At 40.3% G+C, this 26,652-nt stretch overlaps 1 protein-coding gene across 9 annotated transcripts in view; it reads right to left on the bottom strand.

Annotated features, from left to right (window-relative positions):
* Positions 1-26,652, bottom strand: part of PROM1 (prominin 1) — a 95,153-nt gene that overhangs the window by 34,560 nt on the left and 33,941 nt on the right. For all 9 annotated transcript variants that reach the window (XM_081055160.1, XM_081055165.1, XM_081055161.1 and 6 more), the window contains exons 3-5: positions 19,139-19,194; positions 9,256-9,461; positions 1,294-1,414 (exon numbers count right to left, since the gene is read on the bottom strand). In XM_081055160.1, coding sequence (XP_080911286.1) covers positions 1,294-1,414; positions 9,256-9,461; positions 19,139-19,194 — 383 coding nt within the window. The remainder of the gene's footprint in view (positions 1-1,293; positions 1,415-9,255; positions 9,462-19,138; positions 19,195-26,652) is intronic.

Genomic DNA, 26,652 nt, shown 5'->3' with positions numbered 1-26,652 from the left:
TGTGTCTTAGCAGCTCCCCACACCCTTCACAACGCCGGTACTATCATTTTAAAATAACTGTTGCCAATCTTCTCAGTGAAAATGTACATCATTTTTAATTTCTCATTTTTCCAATTACTAGAGTAAGGTTAAATATCTTATTATGTTTGGGGAAAGTTATATTTCCTCTGTAAAATGACTGTTCACACTCTCCACCTAATTGTTTATAGATTTGTTAAGAGCTTTTCATATATTTTGAAGTAAATAAGTTTTCCCCAAAGACATAACAATCTACTACCCTTCCGGGTTTGTGAAAGTAACCCCAAAGTTCACTAGCCACAATGGCTATGTATTTAATTTTGCCAACATTTTAGGGGAAAGGTTTCACTTTGGAGTATTTAGAATGACAGGTTAAAAATATTATGAAGACTTATTCACAGATTAGGAAAATAAAACATTTCCCTCTCTGCATTGCTATAAAACTATGGATAAAATTAGCTTTTCTAATTTCAATATTAAAAAATGCCAGCATCGTTTGCTCTTTTAGTTCCAAAGACATTTTAAAAAAAACTACAATATTTAATGTGTTAGTATGTTTTAGACTGAAATAAACTTGGAAGAATACATCCAGTGTGAGGCGACCCATGGGCTCAGGCGGGCTCTTAGTGAACCCAGTAGGACAGCATCCTTCTGTCCAGGTTGGTACCCATGAGCTCAGCAACATGTGTTTGGGCTGGTTTCTGCTCAGACATTTTAGAAAACGATGTTCTGAATAAACAAGACATCAACTTGCTTCTGGGACATAGAAAAAACATGTCTTCAGGCAATCCATTTCCCCTCGCCCAAAGACAACGTGTGTGTGCACTGGTCTGAGTACATGCACGTGTGTGTCCCCTTCCCAATCTACACAGGTATTAACAAACAGACATCTATAGAGTAGAAAGATTTCATTATCGAGTTAACTTCATGCAAACAACAGGAGTTAAAAGAAAGGATAATGGCACGCAAAGATTTTTCCTTTTAAAAAAATCATGAGGCCATTAAAATGGTTAAATACTTTTATAATAGGTACTATAATTTTATGTTACACTTTTATAAAATAAAATAACACCAATTTTGAAATTAAGCTTTTATACTCTTTTGGACATTACTTGCTGGGCCTTTATTTCTTCATCTAGAAAATTAAAAGATAACACCTGTCTACATTGATTCAGTGGCTTTCTACAAGGACCAAATGCAATTTCAGTTATAGACAGGAACTCTGAAAGGCCCCAAAGACAAAGCATCATGGGATATAGAGACTGTGGTTTTTACCGATGGAGTTTCATTCAGGAGAGTTCTCAAATCTCTGAAATTGCTGTCTGCCAGTTTCCGAGCGTTTTCGATCTGGGTCCTCAGGTGGTGGTTTGCCACAAAACCATAGATGATACCAACGCTGCAGGAAAAGCCAAGAAAAAAGAGCATTTACTGTGTGACGTCAGAGGACTGGCGAGGCCCAGGGTAGCACCGCAGATGTAAGGGAGCAGCGCTGCTGAGAAGAGCCCCCAGAAAGGCAGGACCTTCTTCCCCACCCGGCCCTCTCCACTACTACAGCCTTCCCCCGGTGATCCCATAATCCACCCACCCCCAACACGTGGGCCACAAAACAGGACTCCGTCCTCTCAGAGAAGACACATATCCACTTAGGATACATTGTTCTGTTAAATATTGAATTTCATAAATGGAACAATGTTCCTGAGAAATTGTGCAGGAAATAGTAATTAACAAAGGTTACACAACCCAGCACCATTCCTATACAGATGTGAGCGATACAGCCCCATTCCTATAAAGATGTGAATCAGGCACACCCTCCCATGCAGCACACACATGAACACACCCCACACACATACCTCTGCTCCCTGCAAAGGAGACTATCAGGAAAAATACTCAAATGATAAGACTGGCTTGGGCTTTCTAACATGTTTGGTTTCTCTAATGGTCTTTGTTAGTTTTCATATTGTCTGGGTTGAAAAGAAACACGAGTTACTTTAGTAGTAAAATGCTCTGTGAAAAGCTGCAAACCATAGTGTATATAGTACACCATTGCATTTTATATAAAGCACAAAATTGTGCAAAATGATGATGCTAAAATTCAGTGGTTGTCTTTGGGGAGGGGTAGCTAATGATGTAATTGGTGTGTTCACTTCATGGAAACTCATGCATATATATTTATGACAGGGACACTTTTCTCCACGGAAAATATAGTTCAATAATGAGTTTCAAAAACACTATATGAAAGGCATCTTGTATGAGTTTCCGCTATGTGAAAATAAGGAACATATGTTTCAAGCCAAAAAACGTCTACATTTAATCATTCTGAGGGTTTTTAATGTTGACTCGTTATTAACAATCTCCTGACAAGTTAATTTGATCAGTGGGTTTGTTTTTGTATCAAAGCTTTCCAACATTAAAATGTTACATTAAAAATTGTTAATTACCAAAGCTTTGTTGGATTTAGCCACTAGGTGGCAGTAAAGAATTACATAAACAACACAACACAATATTTTTACCTACAGAAGTCAACAAAATTGTTCAGTTTGTAACCATTCAATGGAAGGTGTGGCTAGAACAGAGTTAGAACATGGTTTTGATAGAACAAAGGGTTTTTTGCACTATACCAGTGATAGTTATTAAGTGAGGCACTCATGCCAAGTAAGACCAAATGACCCAAAATAATGACTTTGGATCAGTGAGAAGAAAACACTAGTTGGGTCATAGCAATGCATCTGGAGCTTTATTTACCATGCCAACTTTCAAACATCCATGACGAGTCAGGATCTCCACCTGAATACGCCTGCCCACCACAAGATTTCACATGGGGGGCCCTTGCTGTCTCCCCAGCATGTCCAAATTATTTGTCATTCATTATGCTCCAGGCCCATTCTGTCATATAAAAAGTCCAAATGAATTTGGGGAACAAATAGCAAGTCCACGTCTACTTGGGCTTCGCTGACCCCTCCCAGAGAGGAGAAGAACCTCCATGCCCTGAACTCCCAAGGGGCTCTCTCTGAAATTCTGATGGGCTATTTCTCACTTCATACTCTATTTTGCCTTTACTTTTACCTGTGTTTAATTTCTCTAAAAAGGAGTGGAAACTGCTTCTTTGTCAACCTCGCACAATGCTGGGTCTATGAGCCGTTGTGGGTGCTCGGTGAAGCTGACTTTGAGGACCAAGCTTTGTTTCATTTGGTCTATTTAGAAGATGAGCTGTATGTTTGGAGTGTCCAAGTCAGAAACTGTTTTTGTTCCTTTATTGAATAAATGCCTATACTCACAAGACCATCAATCAGTGAAATGAATTGCAATATGACACTGAATTTCAATGCAACATATTTAAAAAGACCCATATTTCTGCTAATCAATTATGGATCCAATTAAAATGAGAGCATTGATCATGTTTAAAAAACTGATCTAAACAGAATTCCGGAATAGAATTCAGCAACTGTCAAAGCTGATTTTCAAACCTATAACACATTGTAAATTTTATATTAAAATTAAGGATGGAAAATTCAAATGCCTACATGGGCAGGCAGAAAGAATGAAGGGCAAAGTGTGTGGCGTGGACCTATGGGAGCTGGGAGAACAAAGATGAGGGTGGGGGCAGCTGCTCTGCAGTTCTAGCAAGTGCCACTGTGATGGCAGACCAGTATTGCCAGATCTTCACAAAAATCTGGAAATCTGGATTCTTATGTCAAATCACCTGTTTTTCAATGTTAGCAACTAATCAAAGAAAAAAAATATAAATACCATGCAAACTAATTGGTCTCCATTTGCGCTCTAATTTAAAACTTCTACTTAAACACAAAAGCTGTCAAAAACATGTGCTATTATGCAATATAACAAAATCTCTTGAAATTTTATCAGAAGATAGGAATTTTATTGTTCTTGGCATATTAGCATTACGTCTTCTATATTTTATTATGGACAGACTAATTTTCTTACATATACACTTAAAGTTTTTAAAGGGTAAGGATAGAGTTTTAAAATTTGTAGCATTTTTTTTCTACCAATTTTTACTGACTTAATGAAATTAGCCAAAAAAAAGCCAAATAAATACTTTCAGTTTGCAACTAATTTCTTATTTTTTAAATATCATTTTTAAATTTCAATTTTAAGTAACTAGTCCTCTCATTCACATTAAGTCTCATGATTTCCAGGCATGCAAGCTCAATTTCTTTTCTGAAACCTTGTGGCCTCCAAGTCAGGAAATGACAATCACATCATAATAAAAAATGAACTTTGGAAAAGTACCCATCTTCCTGAAAATGACTGGGATTCAATTTTCGCCATGGTAACTGGCAAAAGTTGACTTATCATGCTCTAAAACTTGGAAATATACTGGAGAAATAAAGGCATGGCTGTTCCTTTTTGTTTATGTATAACCTTATTGAAATTCTGAAAAATACAGTGAGGACAAATAAAAAGGAAAGAAAGAAGAGGAAACTTGGCTTTTTCTGGTGTGAGACACATGTGCTTAAACAGTCTACAGTGAGAGGTGGAAATTCCATCTTCTACTGATGGTCAGAATTACATAAACATATGTCAACGTCTGGGGAATTCTAACATTCGCCGCTACCTATGGAAAAGCTCAAACAGAGAAAGAACATGACCACATATATTCCACATGTAGTAGGAGATTTTTCTTCTTAACACCTATGCCTTTCTCAAGTTAAAACAAAAGATTAAAAAAAATTTTATAAACAAATGGGATTATATGAAACTGAAAAGCTTCTGCACAGCAAAAGAAACTATTGACAAAATAATGAGGCAACCAACTGAATGGGAGAAGATTTTCGCAAACAGTTCCTCTGATAAGGGGCTAATATCCAAAATATACAAGGAACTCATGAAACTCAACAACAAAAAAACAAACAACCCAATTGAAAAATGGACAGAGGACCTGAAGAGACATTTCTCCAAAGAGGATATACAAATGGCAAATAGACATATGAAAAAATGCTCAACATCGCTAATCATCAGAGAAATGCAAATGAAAACCACAATGAGGTATCACCTCACCCCAGTCAGAATGGCTTTCATCAACAAAACAAATAGTAACAAGTGTTGGAGAGGCTGTGGAGAAAAAGGAACTCTCATACACTGTTGGTGGGAATGCAGACTGGTGCAGCCGCTATGGAAGGCAGTGTGGAGGTTCCTCAAGAAATTACGAATAGAATTACCATATGACCCAGCAATAGCTCTCCTGGGTATCTACCCCAAAAATATAAAAGCATTTCTCTATAGAATCACGTGTACGCCAATGTTCATTGCAGCTTTGTTTACGGTGGCCAAGACATGGAAACAACCAAAATGTCCTTCGATAGATGAATGGATAAAGAAGTTGTGGTACATATACACAATGGAATACTATTCGGCGTTAAGGAAAGATGATATAGGAACATTTGTGACAACATGGATGGATCTCGAGAGAATAATGCTAAGTGAAACAAGTCAGACAGAAAAAGCAGAGAACCCTATGATTTCACTGATATGTGGTATATAAACCAAAAAGAACAAGACAAACAAATGAGAAACAAAAACTCATAGACACAGACAATAATTTAGTGGTTACCAGAGGGTAACGGGGGTGGGGGGTGGGTGATGAGGGTAAGGGGGATCAAATATATGGTGATGGAAGGAGAACTGACTCTGGGTGGTGAACACACAATGGGATTTATAGACGATGTAATACAGAATTGTACACCTGAAATCTATGTAAATTTACTAACAATTGTCACCCCAATAAAATTAATTTAAAAAAAAAAAAGTTTAAACACAAAAGCGTGGATGAAAAATTAGAGTTCTCAAGACTAATTTAAAAACCAACTTTGATTTTTAATCGTAACACTTTGTATAGAGCCACCAAATGAAACTGAGTGTGATAAAAGGCAAGTGGACTACTCTGGCCTTCTGAATTTAAAAAAAGAGTCATATACAAGGATTCTTTATCAATAGTATCCAGTCTCTGCTGAGGCCACTGCAAGCCAGAGGCTAATAGCTCCTTTCCTTTCTCTTTCTGCCTTCTAGTTCTGCTGACATACACTCCCCTTTTATTTTATCTAATCTTCTAAATTTGTGCACATACTTTCTTTTCCTTTCTACTTAATATAATAATATAGAAACCTTTGCTTTCCCCAAATCTTTACTTTTCTGGACTAATTTTGATTACTTGCAAACAATACATAGCTAGTGTGCAACCCATGATGTGGAAACCAGTAGGGGTTTCAAAAGGAAGACAACAAAATAGCTATTCTCAATTAAAAAATTAAAGGTAAAAACATTTAAACTTCTAGTCTGAATTTAAAGTAAACAAAACAATCTCAAATACTACTCTTATTTAGACCTATGTATAATTAATATACAATGTATAAATAGTATATAATATATTAATGTATAATTAATATATAATTAATATATAAATTCAATGTATGATATAAAATAAACTAGTTTTAAATTTGTCACTAAGCCTCAAATAATTGATCAACATTAGTTTAATTATATTGACAGTTAAAATTGTGATTTTCAAATTAATAACTTTTATTTGGGTGGGGAAAAATATCTTAATGAATGTGTAGGAGGCTCTTTAATCACAGAACGTATTTTTTAAAAGAATTTTCTAAACTAAAATATTCTCAGGAGAAAAAACTTATCTAAATTTGTTTGATGGGTCTGACCTCTCAAGAATAAAAATATTGTAGCATTCATTTTATATATAAGTGAAAGCCAAGTTTATTTATGACTTTGCAGCTTGGTTGTTTATATATTTTGGTATCTAAAACATAATATAAATAATTCAACCAGAGGGTCAACTATAATATATAACACATAATTATATGTAATGCAAATAAAAGTTCAATTTAAAAATAGAAACCCAATACAGGATATATTCTTTATTCAAAATTAAATTGAAAGTCCATTATTACATATGTAAACATTTATTTGAAAAAGCTAACCCTAACCCTAACCCTAACCTCAACCTCAATCCTAACCGGAATCCTAAATTCAATCCTAACCCTAACACTGACCCTTTTACTAAACATACTATACCTAAACTTGACCCTAACCCTTACAAACAAAACAAAACAAAACAAAAACATTTATTAGGGTAAATGAGTAAGTACATGCAATAAAGAATTTTCCTGAAATGACATCATATGTGTTTATATCAAGTGAGAAATATTACATTGTTCAGTCAGTGAGCACACTAACAAGAAGCCTTAGCTAAGCGTAAGTATTTTCAAAGGACGCTTCTCATCTGAGCCTCATCTTGGCTGTCCGAGGTGTACCAAGGGGACAAACTGGGCTGTCCAAGTTTTTGTATGAATAAAGGAGGTAAGTTTCAGCCTCGCAGGACATGCACAAAGGTCTGACAGGTCTTTGGGCTATAAATGACATTTTTCTGGTAGCTGGGGAGGAAGTAACAGCTGTAGGATCCATGCATTCCTGAAAATACTTCAAGCGCAAAGCAGGCAGACAGGGACATCTGGAATTATCATTGACCCGATTTTAAGTTACCTTTCAGAATTCAATATGAAGAAACAGGCTCAAATTATTTACAGAAAGAGAGAGAGGAGAGAGAGAGAGAGAGAGAGAGAGAGAGAGAGAGAGAGAGAGAGAGAGAGAGAGAGAGATGCCCATACTCCCATCTCTCAGAGAGAACACAAAATAACCCTGGTGGTTAAACAAGGGTGCATGAAATTAGCTAACACATTCCCTTGGATCTGGTTTACAAGTATATTGTTAAAGTCTATTATTTCACTATTTTCAGTATAAGTATATCTTTCTTAACAAAAAATAATGCTCTGTAATAAGGGGTAACACACTGGCTTTTCGCTTTTGTAGGGATATTTTGGTTGTTCAATTTTAATCTCTAGTGTAATTACTTCTGTAGGTTATGCCTGACTATGGTAGGTGATTCAAAACTGCCAATTTCCTTCCCATAGGCAACGGCTGCTGTGGAGGACCTGGCAATCTGTCCACATATGCTCTATGCAAACAGAACCAAGTGTCTGTGTCTCCCTCCTCCTTTTATTTTTATCACTGGTACCATGTTCTACACATGATCTGCAACCTGCTTTTCTCACTTCATCTCACTTGGAGACGGTTTTGTATCAGCTTGTCTAGAGCAGCCCAACTCTTTCCAATGGGTATGCTGCATTTCAATGAATGGACAAAGCATACATCTTACCCAGCCCCTGCTGGTGGCCACACATAAAGAACTTTTCTTCCTGAATTTGCAGCCAGAACTTAAACTGTTCCATTTAATTTTGTTTAATTTCTGTTTAGGTCTGTTTTCTGCTTAAATTCCCAAATATCAGTTATTTAGCAAAACTTGTAAAATCTCACTCATGACTACCGAGCAAAGGTGGCACTTGGAGAAATGGCAAGGAGGAAGCACACTGTCATTCCCCACTGTCTCTGTGTCTCTTGGAGGCCGAGCGCCATTCATGTCGTAAGCACTTCGTTTCTGTGACTAAATGACGTGCTGGTTGAATGAATGAGGAAATGCGGAACGATGACCAAATATCACAACCAGGGGCCAGTGTCATGAAGTGCATTCCTCAGCTGAGGAATCTGATTTGGACTCAACAAAATGCCATCGTCCTAAAAGCAGTGTACTTCTGATCTGTCAGTTAGTTGGAAAACTTTTCGCGGGAGCAGCTACAGAACAAACATCTTAAATTGAGACGTGTATTCCAAACTTCAAGAGAGGGTAACAGCTTAATTGCAATTTCAAGAGAACTGGATCTATTATTTAAAAGTTAATTCAATTCTACAATACTCTCAAATTCCCAAATTCAGGGACTGTACCCCGCCTCTAAGATCCCCAGGGACGTACAAAACAACTAGCAAACACTTGCTCTGCCTTCCTGCAGGCTGCCTATCTCTAAACGCTATTCAAGAGAAGGGAGCTGCTGTTCTAGGAAGTAAATGCTTCCTGCAGTTTAAGATTTATCAGGATGTCTTCAAGATAAAAAAATAATAAAGGATTGGCTTATTACTTAAGTTAGGGAAGCATGATTATAATGATAACTTCTAGCCAGACATCTTCTAGATGTCTTCTAGTGACATCTTTTTGAACTGTTCTAGACAAGCATTTTTGTTCTCTCTTTTCTATTTTTAGGGTTTTTTTTAAATTGTTGTTTTGTTTTTAAACTCATGGGCTTAACAGTTAAAACATGAGATGCTCCTCACTGACCAAAAACCCAACCAACTGTTGTCCAAGATTCTACTTGCCTTATAAATATACAGACCACCAAGAGGGAGACTGCAAAGTATTTCCTCAGGAAGGTCCCATTTTTCTTCTGTCGCTGGTGCATTTCTCCGCCACACTTGTTACAGCAACGACACAAAGCAAAGCAAAACCCCACCAGAGGCATCAGAATAACAAAAAGCAGTCCCAGGACAGCACAGATAATAATCCCAATCTCATAGCGGATGATCTGTAAATGAAAGAAAAGAAACAGCACACACTGTGACACAAAATAACAAGAAGAACATTCCACGTGCACACACTTCATTTCCTTTACCCTGTTTCCTACCATGACTGGGTTTGTGTGTGCCCCTGAGCCTGTGCTTCCATATTGAAGCTCCTTCTTGAAACAGAGGAAGCAGAGATTCGAGTCATCAGAATATGGAACCAAACGGCTACTGTTTTCTTCCAACACCCAGGAAAATGTCCACATGCAAGGTCAAGTTGCAAATAGTTTAATTTCAACCCCAGAGGCAGTCTGTTTCTTTTTAAATGGCGCAACAGGTATTGGCAGAAGGACTTGCATAGTGAAGAACCTACATATAGGGGGCTTTTCACTAGAAAGATAGGACCAGTAGAAGTTATTAAGGAATCAAAGCGGTTTGGATTGGATCAATTCATGACAAGTTACCAACGAATCTGGAACATACATACATTTAGAAAAAAGGCTCAGACTTCCTGAGTCAGACATGGACACTCACCTAGTTCCCCCACGCATACACTGGGAATAATACTACATACCTTGTAAGGTCATTGTGAACATTACAGATAATATATGATTAGTTATAACGTGCCAAGTGAAATACCTGGCACAGAGGAGACACTTAATAAGTGGCAATTCTCCCCGGTGCTGCCTCTCAGACAGTTCCTGGATTCCTAGGAACTGACATGTCTTCTAGATACAATCATATGACCTAAACATATTTTCATAATCACTCCTGGCTTTATTCTGGGATAAATAAAAATTAATGCAACTGGATGACGAAACTTGATCTCTTTCCAATTCATGTACGCCGTTACTCACATTTCCACAAAGCAAGACATTTTTAAAGAACGGTAGAAAACTGTAGATTGGCAGTTTGTAACTAATGGACCAGCTGGTTAGCAAACGATTCTGAAGCCAAGCAGAGTCAAACGAATCACAAGTGTTGTTCCTAGGGACAGATGTGTTGGCTTGGGAGAGAGAACAATTGTACTTGGAGTCAGAAGATCTGCTCTCAATCGCAGCAGGGGCTTCTAGCTCCCTAAACTGGAAAACATTACAGTAGCACTAACCTCATAAGTATAGTGCTAGGGACATATAATGAAATGATTTAATGTGGAAACAATAAGGCAAGCGCCCAGAAAATATTCAATCAATATTAATGAACTCTGTGAGTAAATGCTCAAGAGTATTAAATCAGGGGCACATGGCACGTGAAAATTATCTGGCCCACCCAATGGCCAGGAAAAGTCATTATTTTCTGGCACTGTCAACACTTTCTTGAAAATTCATATCATTAGCCAACCAAGAAATCAGTCCCAGACACTCCAGATTCTTACATATTTTGCTACCATTTCTCAGCCAATATCTTAAATTATTTACTATTTTTAAAGGAATTTAAAATCCTTTCTGAATCTTAGGAAACACTGAACCCAAACTGAGGACAGAAGGTGTATTGAAATGTTTTAAATATGCCGCTCCTTTTAGCTCCAAATACAAATTTTATGTTTGATATAGGACCTTGCCTATGTTACTGACTAAACATTAGGTCATCAAACAGGATCAGGAACAAGGTACTCGTATGACATTTCAAGAGTTTAGTATGAGGCTGAAGTCTGGCAAGGACCTAAATTGTTTTCTGAAACACCAAGATCTCCGGAGCACTTTGTGGATTACGTTGAAGGGAAGCTCAAGATTTAAACTTGCCGAGATGGACCGCTATTCTTCCATGAACTGCTAAAACTGAAAGAGAAGACTAAAGACAATGGCAGAAACAAAAATGAACAAATCATGTAAATACCATTGCAGTGGAGATAACAGTGAAGCATAGAAAGTTCTGGCAAAGCCATCACATGACTCACTGGCTTTAAACAGAGCAAACGTGAAGCAGCAGACATGAACTTTACCTTCAGAGTCAAGACTACATTTTCTGGCTGTGGAAAACAAGGCAGATGAGGAGCGTAAGGCAGAGGCAGCATGCGGCAAGAAAACAGAAAAACTTATGTGAGTGATAAGCTATTATACAACGAGAACATTCATATCCCACACAGAGAAAACCAAGTGAGAGAAAGAACACCACGAGACAGGAGTATAAAACTTGAGTGTTTACCAGAGGAACAGTGTGGTGGGTAGAATCAAGGTTGGAACTTACCTCTGAATTCACATTTGAATTTCTTAAAAGGTTCTTAGTATGCTAGTCAGTTATGGACAGGAGGATGAGGGAGAAAGGTACAAAAGGTGAACACACTAACCATGTGGTCTTCAGAAAACAGAGAATCGGCAGCTTCCTAGGACCCCCGAGCCAAAGGCAACACCTTCCAAAGTGTCCTTTCTAAAATGAAAATCTAATGGTCCGTTGCCTTGCTTATAGCATGCCACAACTCACCACATTGAATTCAGACTTTGTAATGTGGTCCTATATTTATTTAATCCTGGCTTCACATCCCCATTCCTCTTGACCATTCCAGTCTCCAGAAAGCATCATGTTCTCTCTCCCCTCCTTCGCGTGGGGTTCCCTCAAGCTGCTTCCTTGTTCAGGACATTATTCCCATCCTTCTTCCCCTGATGAGACTCAAGTCTAAGCTCGGATGTTGCTTCCTCCAGGAAGTCTGTCTTGACAACCGAGCCTGGGTTTGCTGCACATCCCTCTTTTGTGCTGCCCTGTGGTCCCACACTTGTCCTTTCACAGCACTTACCCCACTTAGGGTGCCTGGCTCCCATGTGACCATTTCCTGAGCCATGCTGTATGCTCCAGGAGAGCAACACCATAATAGTCACACTCACCATTCTCTCCCAAGTGCCCAGCCTGGGACCTGGCACACAGTAATTGCCTATTCAGAATCAGATAAAATAATAAATTGAGGGAGTAGGACCCACTGCCTTAGACCAGCGATACCTAAACAGTTATCCAGAGATGGGGCCTGATGAGGGATGAGGACGGACTAGCCCTCAGTGAAGTAGAAAAACAAAGAAGTAATCAGTTTCCCAGAAAGCGAAATGTGCTCAATTTATAAGATGATCCTTTTTTTTTGGGGGGGGAGGGGTGATATGTATGAAGGGGACAAATTTATTATTGTTATGATTGACTTTCAATGAACTTTTGTGACAGAATAAAATTAGGTGGCTCAATCTTGTTCCCCAGATGACGGTTTTGAAATTGTCTGATTCAGAAAAATCAAAATTTGTTAACTATTACCTTAGATGGCAGATTTTCCCAGACGTGAAAGAAAAAAATGCTTATAATATTAATAACTTTTAAATGAGGCATCCAAAATGTTGGCTTGGACAATTCAGATACACTTGCCCCAGGGTCACATGGAACATTTTGAATGGCCCCAGGCCCCCTCCCTGGGAGAGGGCCCCACAGGCTTGTTACCTCCCCAATTCACCAGCATCAGCACCTCACAGTATGAGTAAAAAACACTGGTTTGGGGCTCTTCCCCTGGAGGGAGTGTCAGGAGATTTGGGTGAGAGCAGGAATCTGTCTCTAACATAATCCTGCCCTGTGTCACGGCTTCGACTAGGTGTAAGTCTGGGAAACCTGCTCTTAGCTCCCAGGGCTGATCATGCTGGGCTGCAGCCAGGGCAGAACCACCTATAAGCTACACCAGTCAGCTGCTTGTTTTGTGTTTAATTTTCCTGCCCAAGAGTCAGCCTGGCCCGATATGTTTGGTAGGGTACCAACAAACCCCTTGGTGGTCCTTCTCTGTGTCTACACTGGTTGTCATGCAGGTACGAGGCTATGATCAATGCAGTGAAGCAATTTGCACCGTCTCCACCACTCAGTGCCTGTGAATTCCCTACTCCAATTATTGCCCATTACCATCATCCAGGGTTTTGAAAAACATCAATGACCAACCAACCCTGACCAACTACATCAGAATCTCTGGGGTCGGGTCTAGGCATTGCTACAATGCTACTCAGAGCCGTGGTTACCTTATCGACAGAATGGAGATAAGAGGAGACCCTATTTTATGCGGTTATTGCAAAGGCAACTTAAGAAACCATGAGAAGCAACATGTTTTGTGCATTATTCTATTGTAAGCACTTTACATGTACTATTTAATATATGTTAAATGAGTAAATACACGTGAAACACTTAGACCAATGCCTGTCCAAAGTAATGCTCAATCAATAATAATAACAATAATAATATAACAATAATAATCGATGCACAGCATTATTCTCATCTCTGAGCTCCCATGAGCCTTAGATGATGACCCCAGTCATGGGCTATCTTGCACCGCCTTCTATCGAGATGCCACCTGAGAGTCCTAGATGATCTTCCCTTAGTTGGAAAGGAGAGTGTGTTCTTACAGGCAGCACGTCACCACCCTCTTGGAGGGTGAGAAACGGGAACCTATTCACTTACTTTTTGTAAAAATGTAGGGTTCCAAACATCACACAGCCTCCTGCACTGATGACCTGACCCTTACTAAGTGCCAATCCACATCCCATGACCGTTAGCGCTAGTGAGGTCGTGAAAGCAACAGGGCCAGGTCCCAAGCCCTGCACCTGCCCCCAAAGGAAGCTTCAAGAAAGGAAACGGTAGTGAAAAGGAAAGTAGACTGAGGAATGAAATGAATGATACAAACCAGGTAAATCTAAAGAAGAGTTAACTGAGAGAGGTTGGCGTGGAGACGCACCGTGACCACGTGGGAACTAATTCAGGAAGTCATCCCAAGGAAACTCTCTGTCCCTCCGGACACTGATCCACACAATGGACCACACAATGGACCAGATGGTAGGCAGTGGGCTTGCTGGGACAACTGTTCTCTGAAACGTGGGTGGCACTCAGGGGCTATCGCTGGGGAGTGATCGTAAGTCATATATATAATTGCCCCAAGCTATGCATTCTTTGAGGATGGGAATTGAGCTCTTTTATTTAATTGTACAGACACCACTTGACGAGCTAGGCTGAGAGGCTCTCTCTGCAGAAACCCCAGGTAAGCAGGTGAGGTGGGTGATGTTTCCCTTTGTTTACAATCAGCCAGCATGCGGAGAATCTGGAAAGGGGCCGCCCACCCTCTCTGATCCCCAAGGGGTAGTATTCAGGCGTCTGCAATACTGGCTGTGCTCGGCATGGCTCATTTTTGAATCTTGAGCACAGGGCATGGCACACACTGGGCATGCTAAATGTCCCGTAAAGAGATAGATGAGTTGCCCATGAAATGTCTACCTCAACACCTCTGGTAGGAACAGACTATTCCTGTGAAGACTAAATGAGTGGCTATTTGTAAGTCATACTCAAGGGTGTCTGCTCCATAGTATGTGCTACGGAAACGCTAGGAAACTAGGATTATGAGAGTTGTTTCTTGGATGTCTACAGCTTCATCTCTCTGATCCTCCTTTTTCCTTATAGCTCCAGAATTCCAAGTCCTATTTCCCTTCTAGGCTTCCATTTCTGCCTGTTCTTTTTCCCTCAGCAATAATCTCCTGCTCTAGCATTTTATGGTTTAACAGATAAAAGGCTGCCACACTCTGCCCACAGCTCAAGATGCATGATAGTTGTTTCTTCTAAATTAGTCACTTTAGGACTATATAGCACAGTGGTCTAGAATGAGCCTATTTTTTTCTTGGTAGTGTATTTCTTGGTTTCGAGTTAGTCTAGTCTGGGTACAAATCCCAGCTTTGTCATTTAGTCACTGGGTGACCTTGGACACGTTCCCTAGCCTCTCTGAGTATAGGATTTTCTTGCGTGTATAGTGCAGAAATACTTCTGTTTGGACACATGCCATTGTGAAGATTAGAAACAATGTAAGGCTCCCAATCCCGTGCATGGCAGACAGCAGACAAGAAATGGTATCTCTTAGTATCACAGAGAGGAAGACGACACAGTTTAATACACACTTGGAGAAGCTTTGTGCTTTGAGCCAAGTGTTTAGCAATGGAAGCAAGACCTTGTTTCTCATTTACTTGACTTGCCTTTAAGTCTCAGTATAAATGCCAGCTCTACCGTGGAGTCTTCCCTGATTTCCCCAAGTGCAAGTACACTCTCCCTCCTCTGAACCTTCACAGGCTTTTACCAGAACTTCTTATATGATGTGCACCCCTCTCCAACCTGCATTAGTCTACTAGTTACCTACTGCATCAGTCTGCTGGGCTGCCGTAACAAAGTACCACAGACTGCGGAATCGTAAACAAAGTATTTTCTCATAGTCTGGAGACCGGGAACTCCAAGATCAAAATCTTCTAATGCCTCTCTCCTCGGCTGGCAGACGGCTGCCTTCTCCCTGTGTCTTCTTCACATGGTCTTTGTCCTGTCTGCCTAAGTACTAATCTCCTTTTCTGACAAGGATATTAGTCAGACTGGATTAGCACCCACCCTAATGACCCCATTTTAACTCAATGACCCTTTCAGAGACTTTATCTCTAAATACAAAACCATTCTGAGGTACTAGGGATTTGGATTTCAACATACGACTTTTGGACACAATTCAGCCCATAACATCCATGCGTGTATCTTATCCCACAGCCTCTCCTTCACCAACTGCGAGTTCTTGGATTAAAGGCCATACTTTCACATGTCTGTACCCCTACCATGCATTGTTTCTAGTGAGTTCTCTGTAAATCTTAGTTAAATAAACACATTAAATTAAGTATAACAACAATGTCAGGGGGGAGAAAGGGCCCAAGGATCTTAACGTACTACTTTCAACTTTCAGCTACAATCAGAAGGGAGTCCGGTCTGTGAAAGGGAGCGTTTCCCTCCCAAAGCCAGCCCACCCCCCACCCCTTGGAACAAAAGGTCTGCACTTCTGAATGCTTCTGAACCTCCTGACAAAGGAAGTTCACTAAAAGAGCCCCAGCTGTGAGGTCACTGACCACCTGAGAGCTCAGCATAAGATGAAACACTGAGCTCAGGACAATGAGTGGGCCTGCCCAGGCCACTCACCCACACAGAGCTTACCTGTGTGACTGTGCTAATTAGAGAACAGGTGGGTACTGGCCAGTATGGAAGATGCTACTGGCCTCTCCCTGTCCCTCAGGCCTTAGTCACCTCGGTGTTCCTCAGACTTCTAACTTCTGCTATCTTTAACTGTGTGCTCCAAGGCATTTTCCAGAACCTTAAAAGGTCCGAAGTGCTCAGGGGTTAACATTCTCCCTCAGCCCCCAGTGGCCCATAACCTGTGCCTCTTTGATCTTGCTGTATAGATACCTCAGCTCCCTCCCCCTTCCGGTGGGCTAATTTGGACACAGTTGGTCTGTGGGGTTTCCCACAGCAGCTCTGCAGGATGAAGTCCCAGTCACCCCCTGTGGGAGAGGGTGTGAGGACACCGCTTTTATAGGCTGCCCTCCCGCCCCTGTAGGACCTCCCCACTTCCCAGTCAGGGTTCCCTGCCTCCCAAACAAATGACTTGCCCTTCAGTCTTTGACTCAGGGACTGCTCTTAGAGAGTCTAGCCTAACACACCCAGCATATGTCAGGTTAAAACCAATTAGAAGCTTCCCTCCCAAGGTGCTCTGGCTTCTTTGGTGTCTTTGCTTAACCAAAGTCGTCTTCCTTGGGTCACTGTGGGAAACACGACCCAAGCCACACCTATGGTAGGATTCAGTTCATTCATGTGAGCTCAGTTTTGTCTCCTCTCTGCACTCCACCCTCACCCCAATGGTTCTTATCAGTTTGCAAAGGCATCTGATGTAGAGAGGAAATCAGGATTCAAGGAACCCCGATTTTACAGGAACTCCAAATCTAATACCAAGCTGACCACAGTTGGGATTTGCCCAGCTGAGAATTCTGCCATGGACAGTGGCAACCCGACTCCAACTGCTTTTATCATTGTCTTGTTAACCACTTTGTACCAGGAAAGGGAAGAACAAAGTGCCTGGCCCTGCAGGACTAAGAGCCTGACAAACAGATTCAACTATTTTTTATTTTCATAACATTCAATGCAACACACATTTGCCTGCTTGTTTCACTGGCAACCTATGCTCATCATAAACCAAAATCAAAAGAACACATCCTTCAGTGTAGGTAGATGCCAGCGAAATGAATTACCAGCACCTGGGTATTATGTAGAGATGTGAAAGGTACCGTATGATGTTTTCTGAAAATACTGTCCACCTATCTCAGCAAGGCATGCAAGGTCCTCCTAGGATGCGGCCTCAGCTCACCTTTCCTTCCTCTGCTTCCTCACCCACCAGCCCTGTCCATGGGCTTCTTTCTTCCACACCATGTCCTCGTGGCTTGTGTGGTCCCCGCAGCCTGGAATGCCAGCAAAGCCACCTACCGCCCCACCTGCTCCAGCGCTCCTTATCCTTTTTATAACAAGTCCCAACTTCTGGTAAGAATGAATTATTTTTCCTCTACGCTTCTCTGCACATTACGTATAAATCTAGTTATTTCCTTCTTCTCCTTCTTCCCTTCTTCTTTAAATAATTAGATACTGTCTCTGCAGCGTGCCTTCTGAGACCTGAGGTTATCTTGCTCATCTCCATAGTCCTTCCAATCCTAGCCAAGTACACACACGGAGCGCTCAAAAACATTGTTCAAACGGGAAGCTACTTTTTAACAAACGATCTTCTAAAACAAAGTACCCATCCTTGTTTCTAAGGATGTTCAAACAATTCTACAGTTGACCCTTAGACAACATGGGTTTGAACTACCCAGGTCCACTTATATGCACATTTTTTTCAATCAATACATACAGTACTATACACGTATTTTCCTCATGATTTTCTCAATCACATTTTTCTTCGCTTACTTTATTGTAAGAATGTAGTACATAATAGATATAACATAAAAATATGTGTTCATCGACTGTTTATGTTATTGGTAAGGCCAAGAGTAGGCCCTGAGGAATAGGGTGAAGAAATAAAATGGAGTCACTATAACCAAGCTGCTAAATTACTGAAATTAAATAGGTTGAGGTCTCAGGAAACAATTGTATTCTTGGTTTAACCACCTGGGAACTTCAACTTTTGAACTTCCACATCCAGTGTCAATGCCCGGATGTACAGCCACCCTCCAGACAACCCTGTGGTAACCCCTGAAGGACTAAGGAAAGAATGTTCACGTATTCGGACCACCTGATATTCATTATCCAGACCACTGGTCATCTAGTGGATCATCACCTCGGACCAATCCAGAAGCTAAGAAGGCAGGACGTATTAGTCTCAAGAATGTGACGTTAGTGTAACAACTCTGAACTTTTCTTTCTTCTTTAGAACACCTTCTGGGTTTTGCCTAGTTGTGTTTCGGTTGGCAAGGTTTAAGACCCATGAATAAATCTTTTTCATTCACTCATAGCAATGCCTCCAGACTCTTTTTGAGTTCATTCGACAGCGATTGGTACTTAAGTTTTGGGGGAGTCAAAATTATACATGAATTTCCAATTGTGTGGGGGCATTGGCACCCCTAATTCTCACGTTGTTCAAGAGTCAACGGTAGGTAGAGCTCTCCCCCCTCAGCTAAAAAGGTAGCATAACACTTCCTTTATGGGAATCTTCATTTTTAAATAACATAATTTGAAAGGTGAATGTTTCTTCAAACACAGCTTTTGTAAATGGGATTTATAAAAAGTTTCAATATTCTTTAGAAATTCCTAGTCAGAAAAGGTTACTAAGTTCACAGATTAAATAACCAGTTGTTTAAAGATTTACTTTCAAGTCAGCCAAAATTTTGCTCATGCTTATTTTAGCAACAAATATATCAATAAAAATTACCTTCTCATAATCAGTTGAGAGGTCAAACTTCTTTTGTATTATTTTCCTTAAAATATCTGGGAAAAGAAAAGCCACAAAACAATAGCAAGATTATTTTTTCAGTAAAAAATGTAAAATGCATATTTAGAAAATAAAGGTCTATATATGTTCACAAATTACCTTTATATACCATGTTTCTCTGCAAATAAGAACTAGCCGGAAAATCAGCTCTAATGTGTCTTTTGGAGCAAAAATTAATATAAGACCCAAAAAATTAATATAAGACCGGGTAATATAATATGATATAATATCAGGTCTTATACTAATTTTTGCTCCAAAAGACGCATTAGAGCTGATTGTCCGGCTAGGTCTTATTTTCGGGAAACATGGTAGTATTCTAGAATTATTCCTATTTCTTAATGTAGGTAAATAATTGAGCTAACGAGACTCTAAAGCAAAGACTGTAGGATAAATATTTCTGACTCACTATTTTGCCAATGGCAGAATTCGAGGGTTACCATTTTTAAGAGTTTTCAGTTTCTCACAATATACTTTAATCTAGACCAGCAAACCACATATACTTCGTTAATAATCACTGATAAAAACATTACACCGAAATTGCTAATTCTTAATTATTTGGAACTATGAATGCAATTTTTTCTTTAATAAATTCACATTTATATAATGTTTTACAAATGAAAGGAATCTTACAATTAACCTAACCTGAGAGTTCTGAATCGCATGGGACATCTCTCCCTTCCCACCTCTAAACACTGCATGAAATCCTGAGATGTCATACAAAATTGGACTTTTTTGTGCCTGTTCATTTGGGGCATTTTCAAATTCTGACATAGGTTAAGAACCACTGCCCATTCTGACTCCCTAATCTAGTAACGATATGGCAAACCAGAAGCCCAGACAGGGAGAGTGACTTGTCCATATTTATTATGTAAATATTAATTTTGTCCATCGCTGTTCATTTTTTTCTGCCAAAAGTGTTCCAATGTTATAGTGTCTTGTTTTAAAGGTTTTTAAAAAAGTCTTACTGAAGTTTTATATTCAGGTCATTTTAATTATTCTGTTGCTTTTTTTCTACCTGACGTTTTCTAGTTTCTTTAACCAGATGCAACAGGACAGAATTATTCAAATGAAGCCTAAAATGAAGTTATAGACTTAGAAGCATTATGGTGTTCAGCATTAAAACTGGAGATTAAAATGTACAGAACAGGTTTTTCTGTAGGAACAAACTTTAGAGAGTGAATCATTTCTTTCCCCTAAATGTCAGGTTAAATTTATTATTTGCACTCAGAACTCTTATTAACAGAAATTGCACACACACACACACACACACACACACACACACACACACACAGAGTCAGCCCGCGCAGACACTTAAATGTTTGCAGGGAAATGTGATCAAGAGCATCAGTAGGGTTAGGTGTCTGTCTGTGGAGACAGCATAGTATCTCCCTTTGACCTTCAATTGTGACATCCTAAACTCACCCGGTGTGGACGGCCCCTGTACTAAGAATGACGTAATCTGTTAATGTATGCATTAAATCAACACTGATCAAAATGAAAGAGATTATTCAGATTTTCACCAAAAGTATTAGTTTTAGAAGTAGAATAAAATGATATTCAAGTTCGATTTCGAGGCATAAAAGCTAGGCTTGTAAATATATAACCTTAATAAATTAAATATTAATTAGAACACAACTCTCTTTCCAGGCATAAAAGACTTTCCACAGGATCTTAAAAATACATTGGACAACTTGCCCCTGTCTCGACTAAATTCCTGAGGGGACAAGGGGCAGGTAGGCAAACCCACTGGAATGCCTGACAAGTCCAGATAAAACACAAACCTAGACAGTTCCAAGAGTGTGAACTTCCTGGATGGGCTGGCATTACACAGGGTGTGGGAGAGCAAGAGGCCTTTTGCCCTAAGGAAGGTATTTAGGGCCGTGCTTAGTATATGATGTGCTCACTTGAAAACGTTACCCTTTTCACCTCCACTCTAGTACCATGCACCCTCAGTGCTCTGTCCTTTCCAGGCCTTCTGCTTGTGGCACAGAATGTGAGTGCTCAGCAGAACTCATGGCACCCCATTTTCTTTGGCCCGCTGCTTGATTACACAACCCCCTTGCAGGAAGGTAAGACCATGTGACTTGAGTTCTGGCCAGTGGCATGTGGGCAGATGTGTGTGCACAACACTTCCAGCTGTGGCCTCTGAAACCTCTCAGAAGACCATTAATGCTTGGCCTCTTTACCCATCTCCCACCCAAATATGGAGGATCCAGTGGAGAATTCTGAAGCCCAAAGGAATGGCAGAACCATTGGACAGAGCAAGCCCAAGGGTCCAGACCTCTCTACTCCACCACTTACTCCTGCATTGGAGTGAGCAGTGAGAAATAAGCACTGGCACTGAAATTTTGGCTTGTTTGTTGTAGAAAATGGTGACGCTTACCCTCACTGAGAAAGCTTTCGCCAGTTGAGACACCCAACATTTTCCTGCTATGTGTACCCTCTATCTGTAGCCTATTCTACCAGCTTTGACCAAACAAAGGTTACCTCATTTTTCACAGTAGAGGATATACAGATACATATCACACAGCAGACTGAGACTGGGGGAAGCCAATAGCTTGGCACTCATGTAAACTGAGATTTTAAAAGCTATCTTCTTAAAAGATTGAAATTTCTGTATTCATACAAGAGAATGCATGAAAAGGCATTTGAACCCAGAAAAATCACTGCCAAATGCAATGCAATATAGCTCAGACAAAACTCATCCTGCCTGCTGTTATTCATGGGTCTACAAAGCCCTGGGAGTTATCCACGTGCCTGCCTTAAACGACCATAACCCCTTCAAAAGCTTCGCTACCAACTGAATTTTCCTAATCTACAAAACACATGTTCATACCCAGTTTAAACCACGGATTCAAGCGTGTCTCTGCTGCCAAAATATTTAAAGAAAATGCTCTCGGGTTACAGTGTTATTCTGGGAAATGTGCATTAAAATGGGATTAAGACTAAGTTGGCTTGAGATCTTGGTACCCTCTCCAAGAATAATGTGCACAGAATGCCGTTAAAATGGGTGGGGAGAACCAGGTCCAGCTGCTTTTTCTGGAGGAGAGTGAAGATTTATATCAAGATACAAAATTTGGTGGTGAAAATATAAACTTTTATGTGATTTGTATGTGGTCCCCAGCATTTTCCCCAGAGCTCCCAAAGGGAAGGGATCTTAGATAACAAACAGAGGTAATTCAGTATAATCAAATCTGTTCTTCCCTAATTGGTCTAGGCTTACTGGGTTTTCTTTTCAGGCTTTAGAAATTCCTGATTCACAGGAATGTATCTCATTAATTCAAACAAATTCAGAAATTTCTGGTTATTTGGATAATTTGACTTAGTTTACCTTTTACCAAGAAAAATGTTTAAGAAGCCAACTCAGTTGCAGGAAAATGTTTAAATCTGTGTTGAATCAGCATAGTAAAGGGTGATCAGTTCTGATACCTGAGAAGTTAATGGAAAAAGAAAAGGCAGGAACTGGTGCCTCGGACTTAACTTCAGGCATATACATACACATCTATTTGCCCAACATTTGATGAGAAGTCAAGGTCCTTTTTTGAGTGTGAGTCCACTGCCTAGAATGGAGGTAAGTTAAGATAGCACTTATGGTAAAAGAAGCTCCTCACTAATTTAAAGGCTGACTCTGTCAACCACCCCATATCCAAGCCACAAGCTGAGTGTTGATGAAAATGGCATCAGTGGCTCACAAAATTACACCATCTACACATAGCACGAGTATTTCAGAGAAAGCACTCAGTGATCATAGACTCTGCCTCAAGATAGGAGGGGACTTGGCTTAGCTGATTCTTCAGTGACTCGAATGGGGAGAGGACTAGCCTTTTCTCTAACTACATACTCCTCCCCACCCTCATCCCCAAACATCGGGATAACCGTCTGTGTCAGTCAGGGCTCTCCAAAGAACCAAGACCAATAAGAAACAGAGATGCAGAGAAAGCTAGAGATAAGATAGAAATACATATAGAAAGATTTATTTTAAGGAATTGTCGGGGATGAAATCTTTAGAGCAGGCTGGCCGTCTGGAAACTCAGGCAGGAGGTCATGTTACACTCTTGAAGCAGAATTTCTTCTTTCTCCAGAAATCTGTTTTTGCTCTTAAGACCTTCAATTGATTGGATGACACCCACCCATGCTATTGAAAGAGATCTCCTTCACTTAAAGTCAACTAATTGGAGGTGTTACCCACATCTACAAAATTCTTTCACCACAACACCTAGCTTAGCGTTTCATTAACTCCCTGGGAACTACAGTCTGGCTAAGTGGACACAGAACGTGAACCAGGACTCTGGCCACGCGTGTTGGAGCAGAGCACGTCAGAGCAGGCCCGCTGCATGCAGATCAGGCAGACTCCCCACCATTAATGGCAACTCCTGACACGTGAGCCCCTGCCAAAGCGAAGGATCACAACCGAGACCCAGTTAGTATAAGGGCAGGGACCACACGTCGTCTCAGAGGACAGCTAACCTTGAGAGATTGCCCTTAGCCACTCCCCAAAGCTGACTTATGTTTGGTGTGCGCTGAATTCAAAGGCAGGCAAGTAAATGTCTTTTGAGAAGATTTCTGTCTAAAATGACAGAACAAAATTAGTTTGTTACTTGCAAGGTTAAGTGTCGCTTCTCTGAAGAATGCACTTCGGAAGCCCATCTTCCCAGCAGCCCTGTTTGGTTGAATGTGTTCACTCTCCTTTGTCACTGGGATGAATATGACCGGCCCACTCCTTAAGTCACATTTTCCTGTGGCTGGTATGGGTGAGGCTGGGCGCAAAGAAATGATTTTGGGGACCCAAAGCATGCAACTGCCTCTGACCTTGGAGTTCACCAAATCCCTCGAGTAGCATATTTCCTGCTGCCTGTGATGTGCCTGTTTGAATTTAGACTGAAGTGATACGCATTTTCGCAACCACTTGACACAGCCAACGTCCTGCACTCTTCAGTTTCATGGAGCACTTCATTCTACCCTTCAAAACCTCCATCAACATGACTAAACTCTTTGGTTTGGTTTTTAATAAAGAAATTGATGCTTCAGACCTTTGGAAGCCAAGCCGGGTTTATTAGGACTTATCAAATGTATTCCTGCTGCCTCCAAGAATATAATCAAGTATCAGGAGGGTGAGCCCCCTTTTTCTTTATTTAAAATACAGTCCGGTGGGTACCAGAATTATCGGAGGGATTACTTCATAAATCATATACATGCCTAACCACTAGGCCATACACCTGAAACTAATATAAAATAATATTGAATGTCAACTGTAACTTAATAAAAAAATACATCTTGAGAGTATAATGCTAAGCAAAATAAGTCAGAAAAAGCAGAGAACCCTATGATTTCACTGATATGTGGTATATAAACCAAAAACAACAAAAGAACAAGACAAACAAATGAGAAACAAAAACTCATAGACACAGACAATAGTTTAGTGGTTACCAGAGGGTAAGTGGGGAGGGGGGTGGGGGGAAGGAGATGAGGGTAAGGGGGATCCAATATATGGTGATGGAAGGAGAACTGACTCTGGGTGGTGAACACACAATGGGATTTATAGATGATGTAATACAGAATTGTACACCTGAAATCTATGTAATTTCACTAACAATTGTCACCCCAATAAATTTTAAAAAAATACACGTGGGAACCCTTGATGTGCTTTATACTTCATTACAGCTGTCAACATGTGACTGTATAGTTTTTAACTGACTGGAGCTGCTTGCTTCTCCCTGAAGGCCTGACACACATGGACTCGTACCAAAATGAATGATGCACTGACTTTCTCTCCCAGGAAAATGCTGCACAGGAAGATATCCTTATGCAAACGTCTGGGACCAGTCTGGTCCTTGCAGCTTTCTCTCGACCATGGTTCACACTGATGCATGCATTGGGATTTCATTTTACCTTCAAGCAGCAGACAGCCAAGTTTGTTACTGGCCTGGGTTGCCCTTAAATCATGTCACATTCCTTCAGAGGAAGCAGGCACTCAGGTTGCACAAGTGAAGGGGGACTTTTGGGGTCTCCTGGAGCGTGGAATCCTCAACACAGCTGCATGTCCGATAAGGCTCGGGGCTCAGTGGCCTCCCTAGTGAGGGGGTGCTGGCAAAGGGCCCCTGGACCTGGGCCAGGCGGGACAGCTGTATTGTCAGCCCTGGTGAATCCAAGGAGAGGGGGCAGGGAACACAGCTGAAGTATCTGTGGATTCTTTCTGGTCTGTTTCCTTCCCCAAGACATTCCTGGAAAGTGTAATTCAATTGACAGCCTTTGCCTCTGCTGTTCACTGGGAAAAGTTTGCCTTGAGGATGTGGTTTGAATTCCATTTTTTGGTCTTTACCAAGGTCAACACGCTTCCACACACAGTCCTGTGAGAATGTAAATCATCTAAACCCCATTTTGTTCTGCTGTGTGACAGAAGGCTCATATATTGACAATCGCCTCTCTGCAACAGGGGACAGAAAGAGGCACTAATAGCAGAATGAAGGAGGACTTTTTTTTTTTTTTTACCCCTGTATATACTTTGAGTTCACTTTTAATTTTTAAAAGAACATTTTGAAATTTTGAAATGAATTACTTTTATTGACATACTCTTCTAACGTTTCTCCTTCCCCAAAATCATAAAAAGACATAGTTCTTAATACTATTGAGTTAAAATTCTACTTCCTATAAATGTAATCATATTTTACAACATCTTGTGTGGGATATGTGCTCCGGAGTCCTTTTTAGAGTATTTCAGCATGTAGAATTTCTCATTAAAAAAAAAAAAACTGAAAAGAAACGAGGCTATAATCTGAAAACTTTAGATACTACCCAATAAATAATGATTGCAAAAGAAATAATTAAATATTCAAGATCTAGGAAAGCCTGGTTTTGTCCCAACAAGTGTTTGCTTCAGGCAAAATACACTCTTCCAGTGTTTTGTTAATAACGTACCAGAGCCAACTTTCTTGTGGTTTTGTACCCATCTCTCTCCTGCTTGCGCCAACTGAGTTGTGGGCTTTCTAAGAGTCTCGTGTGTTTGTCCTCAAACTGCTTTCTGCTAATTGTACTTGTGGCGAGTGCATGATTTAATTAAATATTACGTAAACAGGTAAAACATGACTACAAAAAGCAAAGGTTGTCATTTATACAAATTCTTTTAAAAACTCAGCACAGCGTTTTTTTATGCTTTAAAAAACTCAGTCAAGAGGCATTGTTTTAAAAAAAAAAAAGGAGCTGTTGAATTCAGCGTAGCAGAGGCAACTGGAAAAGCTCAGAGAGAAAACCAGTAAAAACACTAGAAAAAAAATCAGCCTACATTTCCACCACAAGTTCTTGTTACTGGCATAAAACACAAAGTGGAAATCATAAAAGCTGTGTTACCTGGGAAATTCCTATCAGGAGATTCACACTCACCAGACGTTAAGATTGTTCAGTGGGGAATTAGGAGGTAGGAATTTGCAGAACAATGCCCCTCTCACCAGCGGGGAGAA

Source organism: Rhinolophus hipposideros, assembly GCF_964194185.1.
Source record: "Rhinolophus hipposideros genome assembly, chromosome: 1".
Taxonomy (NCBI): Eukaryota; Metazoa; Chordata; class Mammalia; order Chiroptera; family Rhinolophidae; genus Rhinolophus; species Rhinolophus hipposideros.
The sequence above is the reverse complement of the archived record's forward strand: the minus strand, read 5'-3'. Positions and strand labels throughout refer to the sequence as shown.